This window comes from Limanda limanda, chromosome 21 (assembly GCF_963576545.1).
Source record: "Limanda limanda chromosome 21, fLimLim1.1, whole genome shotgun sequence".
NCBI lineage: Eukaryota > Metazoa > Chordata > Actinopteri > Pleuronectiformes > Pleuronectidae > Limanda > Limanda limanda.
Window position 1 is genome coordinate 13,367,777 of NC_083656.1, and position 13,975 is coordinate 13,381,751.

The 13,975-nt window shown below is 42.5% G+C and overlaps 2 protein-coding genes across 2 annotated transcripts; one reads left to right on the forward strand and one right to left on the reverse strand.

Moving 5' to 3' along the window:
* Window positions 1-113: 113 nt before the first annotated feature.
* Window positions 114-5,365, forward strand: tmem235b (transmembrane protein 235b). Its single transcript, XM_061094347.1, has 4 exons — window positions 114-291; window positions 385-465; window positions 714-851; window positions 5,136-5,365. Exons 1-4 carry the CDS (start codon window positions 114-116, stop codon window positions 5,363-5,365), a joined length of 627 nt encoding a protein of 208 aa, XP_060950330.1.
* Window positions 5,366-7,551: 2,186 nt separating this feature from the next.
* Window positions 7,552-13,706, reverse strand: LOC133027570 (uncharacterized protein C16orf52 homolog B-like). Its single transcript, XM_061094612.1, has 3 exons — window positions 13,025-13,706; window positions 8,924-9,136; window positions 7,552-8,096 (listed from the first exon to the last, which is right to left on the reverse strand). The coding sequence occupies exons 1-3, from the start codon at window positions 13,128-13,130 to the stop codon at window positions 7,912-7,914; spliced, it is 504 nt and encodes a 167-aa protein (XP_060950595.1). The 5' UTR covers window positions 13,131-13,706; the 3' UTR covers window positions 7,552-7,911.
* Window positions 13,707-13,975: the final 269 nt, after the last annotated feature.

The window sequence follows — 13,975 nt, forward strand, 5'->3', positions numbered from 1 at the left end:
CAGAGGTGCTTTTGGCACAGGCGCAGCGCGCTTCTCCACATCCGGCGATGAGCGCGTAAAGAGCGGATCAGTCAGACGCAGTTGAAGCCTTCTTCGTTCCGCGCCCGGTCAGGATGAGGATAACCTTTGGCGCTCTGGTGGTCGTATCAGGCATCTGTGGTCTCCTCAGCTACGCTTTCCTGGCCACTTCCCTCGGAACAGAGTACTGGTACATTATAGGGATGAACCCCATGAACATGAGCGACCTGGAGCACGTGACCTTCCACTATGGACTGTGGACTATAAACGAAGGTTGGGCTCTCATTTTACATAACTTTATTTCCAATAACCCAGTCATTGATGGAGTGACATTGCAAAATGACTTATTTGTATTGTAACATCCAGGTGGGAAGATGGACGAGGACCTTATGGACCCTTTCAAAGCTGACGACTCCAGATACTCTGACACTGAGCTGCTCATGCTGAGTAAGTCTCTGCTCCGGCTCTGATTCAGCTTCATTTGTATAGTTGTTCAATGTTATAGAGAATCCAACAGCTCCCAAATATCAATACTAGCAGTTCTAGTTCATAGTAATATTAATACCATGTATGAACTCCTAATTATTTAATTGTCAAGACTCAACAGGTGTGTGTGCGTGTGTGCGTGTGTGTGTGTGTGTGTGTGTGTGTGTGTGTGTGTGCGTGCGTGTGCGTGTGTGTGTGTTTGTGCGCAGACATGCACAGTGCCATAGTGGTGGTGCTCACCCTCAGCCTGGTCCTCCTGCTGTTCGGAGGGATCTGCGCGCTGGTCAGCTCCCTGGCTCGGAGTCCTGTGCTCCTCACCAGCTCAGCTTCCTACTTCTTCATCTGCAGTAAGTCCACCTTTCATAGACAAATATTACAAAAGTCCCCTCTGGTTCCCCTGCAGTGTGTGGACTATGAGGTTATTAATGTGAAAGGAGACATTGTAGAGGTTAAATGTTGTTAAATACTTAACCGCCTTCCAAACGGATCCATTCAAACGAAAAATACAATACCCAGTGGCACTAAGATCAACCAGTAGCCTACGACTTGTGTGCCTATTACTACTGACAATACCAAGGTTCAGTGTGTTGAATTAAGTGACATCTGGTGGTGAAGTTGCATGTTGCAGCTGAATATCATATCATACTTTCTGTAATTAAACATTGTTTGTTTGGAAAACTTGAGGACGACACTTATTGAATCCTCTAAAAAAACAACAACAACAAAACAACTGAACAGACAAAGGACCAAATGTGTGTTCTTTAGAAGTTCTGCAGAAATATGAGCATATGGCAACAAAATAACATTAAATGATGTCCAGTGCAATAGATGGTCTGTTTTATAAGACACAATTTCTCAAATTTAACAAATACTTTGGTCAATATTTAGTTACAATTTATACGGAATTGCTGCTTTTTGCAACATAAGTCTTTAAACAATAACAAGATGTTTACTTCTGCCAAGGAGATTACACAAGCAGGATTACACAAAAAACACCTGATGGTTTACCATGAAACTTGATGGAAGGATGTGGTAAGGGGACTGATATTCATGAGTATGGGAAATTTGGTGCAGACTTAAATAAATATCAGAATCTACTGACTATATATGTGGTGTCATAAGTGTGGGTGGTACTGAGGGACATTCTAGTTTCACATTGTAACAATGGAGCTGCCCCCACAACTAAATTATTAAATCAAAGCCCTAATAAATGTGCGCAAAACTATGACTATAAAACTGTATTTTAAAATAAAAGCTTATTTCTGCGGTTGTTTAAAAATGGTTTATTCTCGACAAAAACTGATGTTTTTCTCTCACCGCCTCAAACAGAAATAATGAAACTTCTCACTGTGTTTCATTACCAGCACTTATCACGCTGAGACGTTTAGGTGAGGTACAGCTGAGCCAACCAGCATCCATTAGGACACCGCAAACTCAACAGCGCTGATGCAGAATGATGCACTAACAAGATGAAGACAGCAGTGCAAATATTGCTGTTGTCTTGTTATTTACAACCTGATTATCTGATCCAAGTTCACTGTCCTAATCTGAACAAGCAGAGCCGTCATCGTCAGTCGGATTCAATTCGTATTAAACTCACTTTTCTTTTCTTCTGGTGTGTGTTTTCCATCATAAATCTCCTACCACACATCCAACTGATAACGATCTGACCATCCGACAAATCATGTCAATTTGGGTCAATGGGGAAAATCACTTTACTCCTAACTTCGTCTGCACCATTATGTTAACCTGGGTATTTACAGTAATCAAGTTATTGGTCCGTGGATTAACGCGAAGAGCTCTTCCCTCTGGACCTCCACCTTATGACCTTCATAAAGACGAGCTTTGTGACGGATGAACACTTACCTAAAGAGACCCTTTATACCGTCTCCCTAATAAGTAGCACATGGTAAAGTGTCGAATCTAATGTTCCCTTGAATTAGATTGGAGTCATCTTGTGAACTTGGTGACCGCCCAACTGTTAGGCTACCCAGGACAGGCCCTGCTTTCTTTTTGCTGTCGCCTTTGTCCTGTTTGTCGTCCAGCCTTTTATAGTCCCTAAAATTATATTATTCGCATCCTCCGTCATGTATTATGTGAATAAACCTCAACACAAACTGGAAATGTCACTTTATAGAGGGTATACCTCCTCCAAGGCCCAATAGTCCCTTTATGAAATCAGAAGTTCGGCAATAATCTATCCAGTAGTTTTTGCGTAATCTTGCGGACTATAGTCAAAACTTTATTGAAGGTAATTATGTGCTAACACCCACATTCAGGGGTTGAGACTGATGATATCGGACCTTATTACAACACTTATATGTTTGAAGAAACAGACATCCACACACGTGTATGAGTCTACACACACACACACACACACACATCACAGGGACAACATGAATTTTCTGTTAATTTCTTTGTTCTGTATTCGTCGTAATGCTCCAACCATTAAACAGCCCAGTGTGAATTAGCCTGAGCTCCCTGCAGGGTCGTTCCGCTGAGCGCCTCATTTTCAGTGTAACTCACTTTCTGAGATTTCCTCTGAACAGACGCACATAATGTGAAGCCATTAGTATTGTATAAATGATAGCATGCATTTTTGTTGGGATTATTATTATTATTATTATTGCTGTTCTTATCTATTCTTTAGAGGAACTGGAAGTAAAAAGAAAAACATTTGACTAATTACAGTAACAGCACCAGAAGAGAAAGATGTCAAAACGGTTAGTTTAAGTATTATTTGCTTTAGTAGTAGTTTTTGAAGTAGTAATGGTAGTAGAATTAGTAGATTTGATTGAAAGCAATGAAATCATGTGTAAAATGTCCATAAACAAGAAAGAGTCTACAGACTCTAGCAGCTCTAGTAACGTCAATGTGCTCACAATAAATACAGGTGAGAAATACAATAGAATCTAAATAAAATATGATAAAATAGGGTAAACTGGACTGTATAACAACAAAAGTATATAATATAATAGCAATTTTAACAATAAGAAAAGAGACAGGAATCAGATAAAAACGACATAAATATAAATATAATATACACATCATAATCAAAGAGTAAAAGCAGTCTGTGATTTGTCTGTGAACACTTAGACCCAAAGATCAAACCATGTTCAAAGTATCAGCAGTTCAGCAAGTAGAGTGAACGTTAGATACAATTGTTACCACGTCCAAGATGGACCATTTGACACTTTGGCAATGATGCTAAATGAAAAGGCAGTGGATCGTGAAAGGTTTTGTGTTCCATGAAAAACATATTACCATCCAAATAATGACTAACACATTTCAGTGTAGAACTAAATAAAGTATCGTCCATCTAATTTCCCAAAATGGGCCAGATCACAAATACAACATTTCTTTCAGTAATACTTCGTTCAGTATAATGGAGCCATTTCCATTTTGCTCTCCCTCGGTCGTCATCCACTGCTTCTCTGCTCTGCACAGTCAACTGCATAGAAATGAGACATCAGACGCAGCTTCCTCATCGTTCCCCAAACTCACAGCTCCTCAGGGTGCAATTGTAATGAAATGAATATTTTCCCTCTCCCTGGGTCGCCCCTGCACTGCACTCGCATCCCCTTAAAAACCAATAGCGGGCAGATCAAAATTAAAAGGGTTTCCAATGGCAACACTGTGAAACTTGTGAGGCCCGTGCGGTTGTGCGTGTCAGTGTGGTCTCTGCTGACTGCGATGTTGTGTATAACGGGACAACACATGCGTCAGTGTTTCCTGTGTCTCACAATATGAGATTTTGGGAAGCTAATGGCTCCCTGTTACTGCTGTTTTATTGATGAGCTCTCAGTGCACAGCTCCGAGTGGTGTGAATTTCCACTTCATAAGTGCTGCGAGACCAACAGGCAGTTTTCTTCCTCAAAATGTGCTTATACCTTAAAAACATTAGCTATATTTAATGTATGTGGTGCTGTGGTTAACCCCCACTGGTTTGAATCCCAGTATGGCCAGAATGTTTCTGTTTCTGTCTGTGTGGGTTTTCCGCATTAAACGTCACTCTCTACATTCCGAGGAAACAACTGTGATGAAGTTTGTTATCGTATAAAAAAACCCAGTTTTAATCGTGAAGACTTAGAGCAGCATTTCTTGACTTCACAAGGCAACGAGTCAATAATCCAGCCTCCGTGATGTCTTGATTTAAAGTTAGGTTATGTTCATTTGTTTCTAAAACACTTGAAATCCTGTCTGGGGGAAAAAGGAAAGAAGTGTGGTGTCTGTTGTCCTCACAGGACGGTGATAAACGCTGAAATTAAATAATTGGTCAGTTACCTGTCTGTCACTAACCGATGTGCCGGCACACACCTTGACCCTGCACATGGCCTCAGCTGGAGACATATACAACCCAGAGTTCAGCGAGTGAGTCACGAAGAAAGTGGGCTTCTAGAGGTTGTGGGTCAGTGAGGGTTTACGTGTTTTGGGGGCGTAGAGCCAATTTGAGCGGGTGGGATGTATCCATTATCAAAGTGTAGCCTTGTCTTGCTAGCCTCTCCAGGATTACCAACCCCTGCTTTAAGCCAAAATCATGTTCTCTTTCAAAACATACAAGTTCTTTGTCAAGGATTTCATAAACCCACTGAGTTTGTAAACCCGCCTCTGCTGTGTCGCTCTCTCTCCAGGTCTGCTGACCCTGTGCGGCGTCAGCCTCTACATCGTGTACTCGTACGAGGCCCTGGCAGAGATAGAGCGGCAGGTGGGAGCCGAGGGCCTGGCCTACATCCACACCTCCTTCGGCTGGTCTCTGGGTATGGCCTGGCTCTCCTACATCCTGGAGCTCCTCACTGGGGCTCTGCTGCTCGTCGCCGCACAGATGGTCAAGGTGCAGCGCAGCAGTCCCTCCATGGCCTGACACACGCCTGCACAGGGGAAGCAACACATTCAGGACGGGCACTGAACTGAACTGAGCTGTCAGAGTATGTTGCTGCCATGTGGTTCTATGGCTGGACAGTATTACAGCTATGACAACATACAAAGACTGAATTTAAAATCAGTTGAATTCATTAAATAGAGTTTTTTGAGTTGGAAATGTCAATATCATTAAATCCGCTCCAGACTGTTAACTGACTGAAGTGAAGTGAGTTTCATCCATCTGGCCCGTTGCTCCCTCTTGTGGTTGGAACTTGTATCTGTCCACAACCACACTGTTATCATATTTTCTGTGCTAAACTATACAAGCTCTCAATTTAAGATATTTTCCTGTTAGGTTAAATATGTAGAAACATCTGTATTTTCATAGTATTCCCCATTGTCTGTATTTGTATTCATGCAGATTGATTTTATTTCAGGTGTATTTGTTTTGAATGTTTACAGTCTGAAGGTTAAACCTAAAATGTGTTGTACATATCATCGTGCCATGTTAGCAGCATGTTTTTTCTTTTTGAAAAGATAATTGACTCCATGTGCCAACTTTAAAAGCTTCAATACAGCAAATTACTTCTTTCTCCAACTTCTCGTTGTTTTAACATATTCCTTCAGTTCTCTGGGTTTAATGCACAACAGTCTCTTTCTGTATCGTAGCGTTTTTTTCCTGATTACCAGTTACTTTATGTTTCATGAGATGTACTTTGTGCTTCCAGCATGTTCTTACAACATTATGTGTGATTAGGCCTGATCCTCAGTTATCATTTGTTTGCATGTCTCTATTGAGAAGTTTGACTTCATCAGACATTGTAGAAAAATAACCCTTGTATGATTGTACCATTGTTGATCGCATCAGTGACATTGACGCAGGTTTGTGTCCCAGTTCAACAGAAGCACCTGTTACTACGGTAACAGCCAGGGCAGTTTACAATTTAAAATAAATGGAGTAATCTCTGTCGGTGTATTTGCTGAAGTGGTCATCAGCAACACTCACGCCAAGCTTGAAGTCGATCAAATGAGATCTTGACAGAGATTTCTCCATTTAAAGTTCGATCTTTATTTTTTGTATTTTTTATCACTAATATTTGTTTATTTACATATTTCATTCTTGTTTATTCTTTGTGAATATGTATGAGTCTTATATTCAACTGCAACGATTGAGGTTCACAAAACCTCAGTTCCTTGAAAAGTCAATGATTACAGTATTACATATATATATATATATATATATATATATATATATATATATATATATATCTCACTTTACCACAGACTCAATTTCTCAATATATATATATATATATTGTAAAAGCAAATTGAGAAATTGAGTCTGTGGTAAAGTGAGTCATGCTTAATGAGATGAAATGAGATCATCCATGCTCAATCAGAAACATCAAAGTGCTTCTAGGAAATGACACAGCCTGGCAGCCAGTTAATTTATTAGGACATGAAGTAGGCACCAAGGTTCCAACTTTATAAAACAAACGAGTCTTAGATTCAGTCATTTCTTCAAACAGTGTTAAAACAACAGGAAACGCTCCAATAGCATGAATAATACATTCACTACTTCACTAAAGATAAGCTGGAGCATTAACCTGACTGGAGACGTCCGTCTGCTGCTCAACTCTGATTCTAAGCTTAAGTTTAGCTCAAAAGGAGTCGGACCGTAGACTGTAAATACAGATGGCCGACATGACGGCTAATAATAAGTGAAGCATCTCGATTGCAACCTGCTGGTGGGCTGCAGTATAAGACCTCCTCGATGTTAGTGGATGGGACATGGACCAAACTAAAAAGTAAAAATACATCTGAAATACATCTTTCTCAAAGATGGCCTCTGTCATTTTAGGGCGTTCTGTCACACTTGTGTTTGTGAAGTCTGAAGTTTGCTTTTAGTTTGTCAATAGAAGGTCCCATGATACTAAAACCTCCAACTACAACTCAACAGCACTGCAGTTCCTTTGAGGTTGTCAGCTCTTTAAGGCAAGGTGGTCCACCACACACATTCAAAGAAACATCAGGCCTCATTATAAAAGATTACTTTACAAAAAGATGGAACCAAACAGTTCATCAAATAAATAAATGTTCCTAGAAAATGTCATTTTCTCATATATACATATTACAGATTGTTCCACGTGGCTGTGATCAGGGAAGAACCTCCATCATGGTATTGGAGGGGACTGGCTGATGTTTTGCCAGTGTCGGTTTGATTTATCCAGCTCATCTCAAAATGTGCGTATCGGTTGTTTGGATGAGAAGAAAGGAGCAGAGTTGTCAGCTGTAGTTCATTCTTATGATGCTGGATATTATCCTTTAAAGTCCTGATGTTTTCATCCATTTGAATCAAGTTTCTTTCTGTGTTGCTTACTGTTCAACGCTTCACGGTTCAGGACGGGTGAGGACGACGGCCATTTCTGCGCTTGTTCTTCCTCTGATTTCACCGATTGTGACAAATCATCCAAAAAACGCACTTGCACGATACTTCCACGCTGCCACAGAGAAGTAACCTCCAGCTGAGCAGGAGGGTCGGCTTGGGTCAGCCAGGTAAGCAAACCTTCCCTGCAAACAGCAGGCCCACGATGGTGAAGAATATGGACATAACGAAGAGCACGTAGGAGGAGCCCACCACCGTGTTGTTGGGCAGCTTGTACGGCTGACCTCCGACCTCGTTCATGTAGAAGCCGATGGGGAATATGAGAGCGGCCATACAGAACAGGACCACTGTGACGGGGGGAAAACAGCAGAGAGAGAGAGAGAGAGAGAGAGAGAGAGAGAGAGAGAGAGAGAGAGAGAGAGAGAGAGAGAGAGAGAGAGAGAGAGAGAGAGAATGTCAGAGTCAATGAAGGGCTGCTGAAGTTGATCTGATATGACTGTGACGCAAGTGGTTTGTCTGTCTGATGAAACCACGGCTTGAAACAGCTTATTTCAATATTCAATACTTGGTTTCCTTGTTTTTCAAAACATTCCGATTTTAAAATGTGTGTGGAACTAAAAGGCTGCCCTCAGTACTGACGTCCTGTGCATGAGAACTAGCTGCTCTTCTATATATAGAGCCGTGTGAAGCCCGACTCCTGCCACAGCTCTCTCGAACACAGACTCATTTTGTCTAATCTAACCCCCAAAATAGTGTCCGGCCCATCAATTAGAGCTCCTCAGTCACTTTGACGAAATTAGCAGACAGAAAAGAAATGCATTAATGTGGAGTCAGACCAAGTCCACTTAATTCCACAAGAGATTCTTAAGATGTATTTTACTTCCACGGTCATTTCATAAACTGTAACGGAAGGTTTTGTCTCAAGGTTATTTTCCACCCTTGGTTTTGTACCAGTTAAAATGTCTTTTGATGTTTGAAAGGCTGATCTCAACTCTATCTCAAGTTTATCCTGGATCTTTGAGTATCATTTGAAAAAAGAGAGAAAATCAATGATGTGGACATACAGTGTGGAATGGATACTGCATGAGCATGGAGGGTGCAATTCAATTTGAAAATCCCGCTTGTCATTACTCGTTATAATGAAAGAAGATTAAAGGTGAGAGCGCACACTTACTCCCTGTGAAGGCGATCCATCGTGCGTATCGACTGGCCTCGCGGCGCCAGTGTGACATCACCAGCAGGCCGCAGGTGACGGTGAGGGAGACGATGCCGAGTAAGATGAGGAAGAGCGTGGTGATCCACTCCGGGGGCAGCTGCGGAGGGATGCAGGTCCGCTCTCGACCGTGGATGGTCTGGCATTGGCGGACCAGACCCACGGTCAGGGAGCCTGGATGAAGAAAGACAAGAGGAGGAGAGGTCAAGTTAAAGAAAACTCTTTCTTATTGGATCCTTCAACAAAGCAGCTAAATATGTTTGGGGGTTTATTTCCAATCTTTATTCAAGAGCTTGGTTTTTCATTTTAAGTGCTGGACATGTTGATTTCTGGTTCAAACCCTGAACCTGCACTCAAATAGCCTCAGCAAACTGTGATCTAACTGTGTGCTTGCACTCAGATATGTTTGTACCTGGATTTTTTTGTGCAACAAGACTGCTAGGTAGAGTGCAGGAAATCTATCCAGGCAACAAAATATCAGAGTGCAAGCGCAGTTTGAGCACAAGCAGAGCAAATTTAAGTGAGAGAAATCTCATATCGCATTTCCTCCTGCTTAACATATGTATTTCTTTACATGACAAACTCAATCTAACTCACAGCAGCATGCATGTATGATGTTATGACATATTTTGACCGTGTATTGAGGGCTCCCAGGAGCCTTTCTGGTACCCCAAAGTGGCCAGGGGCTGAGGAACTGTTGGCATGGAAACAGGCTGATGGGCAGTGCCAGCAGCACCATCGGACCCCTCACCACCACCTCCACCATCCCCCTAGTGATTTACACATGACGTCAAACAGCTTCAGAGTCCTAAAGAGATCAATTACCCCACATCATCAAGGCAAGTCACCTGATGGGCTCCCAAAGACACACAAACACTTGGATAGAAACAGCAGCAGCTCGGCTCTCCATCCAGAATCCCTGTGCTGGAATCCACCCGGCATCGAGCAAATGAGTGAAATCAAATCCTCCCACTCCTTCATTTATTCTTTTGTCTGTCCCGATTCTTTTTCTCGCCTTCCCAGGAATCTGGCAGTGCCCAGCAGGCAGACACAGAAGAAAGAGGAAGTCTATCCGTTTAATTTATTGAATCGTAGAATTAACAAGTGATGCAGGAACACCAAAGGAAATATATTTTATATTATAGACCTACATTTGCATTTAAATGTTAAGGACTTTAATATATCATGTGTGAAAGGCCATAGGAGAACAATTATGGACGGTTGCAAATCTGACCATTATGACCATTATGAGCATATCTCTCCCCTTGTATCCCTCACGAAAATAAAGTCTTCCTCTAAATATTTGATGTTGGCATGGAAATGCTTCAGCTCCTGAGCATGGATCACGGATAGTGCTGCCGGGTGATGATACCAGGACCAGGCTAATGGAACAAACAACAGACCCAAACCACATCCTCCTGCAAGCTGACCTACTCCCCCTGCACGCAGGATATCCTGCTCCCTCTCAACACATCCTTTCATACCACAGAGTGGGGGACAATGTAAATAGTGCGATCACATCCCTTCATCCAGGGCTCCACAACAAACCAAAGCTAGTTACAGACTACAAACAGAATGTGTTTTTGCTTCATGTTTTTGTGGAAAGCAGTTTAACCGTCAGATTGAAGCAGGAAACAATGAATGGGACGGCATAAGAATATTACCAAGAAATGAATTGGAGCAAAATTATCGGTATGTTGCATTTTAATAGATACAAAACTGGGCCTGGATTCCTTTATTTTACTTTTTAGTGAGACAGTCTCCACACGGCTTCATTTTACAGAAGCCACAACAACTAGTTCTTTGTACTTCAAGTATTACTTCAAGTATTACTTCAGGTATTACTTTAGGTTTTACTGCTGAGATATACAGATTATGGACACAGTGTACACAAGATTTTGTTTGATAGATTTTGTTATAGATGAGGACCAGGCAAAAGAAAAAGAATGAGTAAGGGGAGTTCTTTTCATTTTGCATTTCAAGAACAGCAAATGTCAAGAATGTGCCGAAAGTTGCATCTGTTCCAAAGGAGAAAACATTGAAGCTTGGCAGGAGGTGGCTGCATTCGTGCAAACTCAAATAACTGGTCATGGGTGAATGTAAATATATTGAAGGATACAGCATAAAAGGATGAAGCACACTGGTAGCTCCATTAGCTGCCAGTCACTCCTCTAATTTGTGGAGCAGAGGAGTGGACGTGTGCGTGTGTGAGTGCTAAAGTTTTGGGTTGAGAGGAACATGTGTGAGTTTTTAGAGGAGCTCACCAAACACAGGTTTGAGTCAGCCACTTGAACACACACACACACACACACACACACAAATAGACACTGTATGTCCACACTGGTGCTCAGTTTCTAACTGACCCACCACAGTGCACACATACTGACCTTGTGTGGAATGAAAGAGCAGCACAGTCAAACAAAGTTACCTGTGTGTTTGAACAGCAGCTGGAACGAACTCTCACCATAGACTGTACTCTCACCAATGGGGTGATTCTGAAAGATCCTAAAATCGTATACAGAAGCTCACTCGGAGTGAACTTTGCCACAGTCATGTTATAAGTTGATATTTTTTCCTCATCTTGTATGAGTTTTAAAAAACTTAGAGAGCAAACTATACAGATTTAGCGACTGATTCCGGCTCCGTGCAGAGGCACAGATTGAGAGAAAATCCTCCTCCGTAAACTCCGAGCACTCGCAGGCAAAATAAAATACGTCATGCCAGCAGAGTCTGAATTCTCCAGGTGGAAAACAGTTCCCTCCCAGGGGTCCTCATTAAAAGTCACACGTCTTCATTCCCCGACACTTCCTGCCTTTAGGTAATTACCACTCGGCTAATTAAACAGGAACAAAGGTTCCTTTAGTGCATTAAGTACAGTCATGTCACACCATTGTTTAACATGAGGAACGGCAGCTCAGGGGGAGAGCTCTGAACTTCAGTCCATTCCTGGAATGTGATGATAGAGGAAAAAATAAAAAAGAGTCGCTCGGTATAAACTAAAAACAACTTTTTTACAACAAATGAAATCCTGTAATAACCACTGTAGCGTACGGATGAAGGCTAATCAGAGCATCAACAGTATCTGTGCATGTACTGTACTGGTGCTGTTTGTCTGTTGCATCAGTTTTAGTCAATGTTTAGCTTTGGACTTTGCATCTGAATATTTATCTATTGCAAATTGCTCATGAAACCATGTTTTGAAAATGTAAATATTAATATCGTTAAATATCAATAACTCAAAATCAAACCGGGAAACTTCACAAATTAAACATTAAACATCCTATTTTACACACTAAAGTCTGTCTGATGTGGTTTGGGGGAGAACTAGATGTTTGAAGTGGCTTCTTTGGACAAATGATAGACAGTTTATAAAGAGGGAGGGCACGTCTCCACATCCTCCCACTATCCAGAACGGAAGCCCAAATATCCAGGATATGAAAATCGACATCTTGCATATTTGGGCTAGAGCTAGAGTCTTTAGTGAACGAGTGATGGAGCCACGGTAGCGAGGTCACGTCGATACATGCACTCAGCCAATCGTGGGGAGAATTTGCTTTATGTTTTCTGAAGCTGAATTATAATATGTGTGTGTACGTGTTGGGAAAATATCCACATATTGTTCTTACCTTTCTCTATATTCTTCTTCTTAAATACTCAATGCTTTCACACTCACTGGAGAATTAAGAGGAATCACTGCTCTTAACCTCTGATCACACATAACCTGTGAGGACAGGGATTCATTTCCCAAGGGTCACAAACTAAACAGGTTGACAGTAACTCTCTGATGACTGATTTCTGACAACATGTGATGTGTCTGATGTCTCATCGGCCTCAGAACTACTGTGTGTGATCAGGGTTTTTCACACACTGGCTTAACACAACTTTTGAAACTTTATCAAATGGAAAAACATCCAGGTTAAGATAACAATATTGGTTTAGATCCTATGACAGATGTTATGTTTAGCTCTCTACGCTCAGAGCAGTGACCTCCTCCTCTCTGTGGATGAGGAGGTCAGAGGTCAGTGCAGCAGCGTGGACCAATCAGCAACAACCAGCACCTACCAGCTGATTCTCCGGTGTTGATCCAGTCCGGGTTGACGAGGCTGGCGATGGCGAAGATGTCCGCAGCGAGGAAGAGGCACCCGGAGATCACGGTGAGTTTATCCATGTTGGTGCCCTCAGGTGCGGGACACAGGGTTCGTGCGCCTCGGTCCCACCTCCCGGGGACATGGACACGTCAGTGACCTACAGCCCCGGCACAGGTCTCCTCATCCTGGTGACGATGATCATGATGATGATGATGACGATGATAATGATGATGATGAGGGGGTCGGTCCACTACTCGTCCTCGCATCTCGCTTGAGCCCGTGCTGCGGGGAGACTCCCTTCTCCAGCCCGGAGGGTGAGGACCGCTGCCCGGGTTCGAGGGTCGCCTATCCCCGCCGGATCCTCCACCGCATCCCCGTGATGAATCCAGAAAACCACAAGAACTTTAAATTCTGCTCGAATCTCCACATGAGAGGTTTTGCTTCACGCATGCACGCGATTTATTTTCTGCAGAGATCGAGCCCCCCCTCCTGTGCACGCGCACAGACAGCAGCCAGCAGCCATGTCCACACTCCAACTCAATCTGAGATTATAATCCCGTCACCCACGATCTGAGTTCCAGTCGAGTGGCTCCTTTAAACCGAGAAACTCAAAAGAGTCTGTGATCCGCAGACGATGCTGTCCTCTCACTGCAAAATCCCGTCCACTCAGCTCACGTCTCTAGCAGCCAATTCTCGCGAGAAGACCCGCAACTCCTGCCACCTCTGGCATCCCCATAAATTATGCAATCATTTCAACGAGCTGCAGGGAAAAGCAGATTGTGCATTTACATCCTCGGGCTCATTCAGTGAAACCCTTCAAATTAACACCTTTATTTTCTGTGAGCTTCTTCTTCACTCAACTGTCCACTTACTTGTTTGTTCTGGTGCTCTCGCCACCAGATTGGAAAATCATTAGTGTTGACAG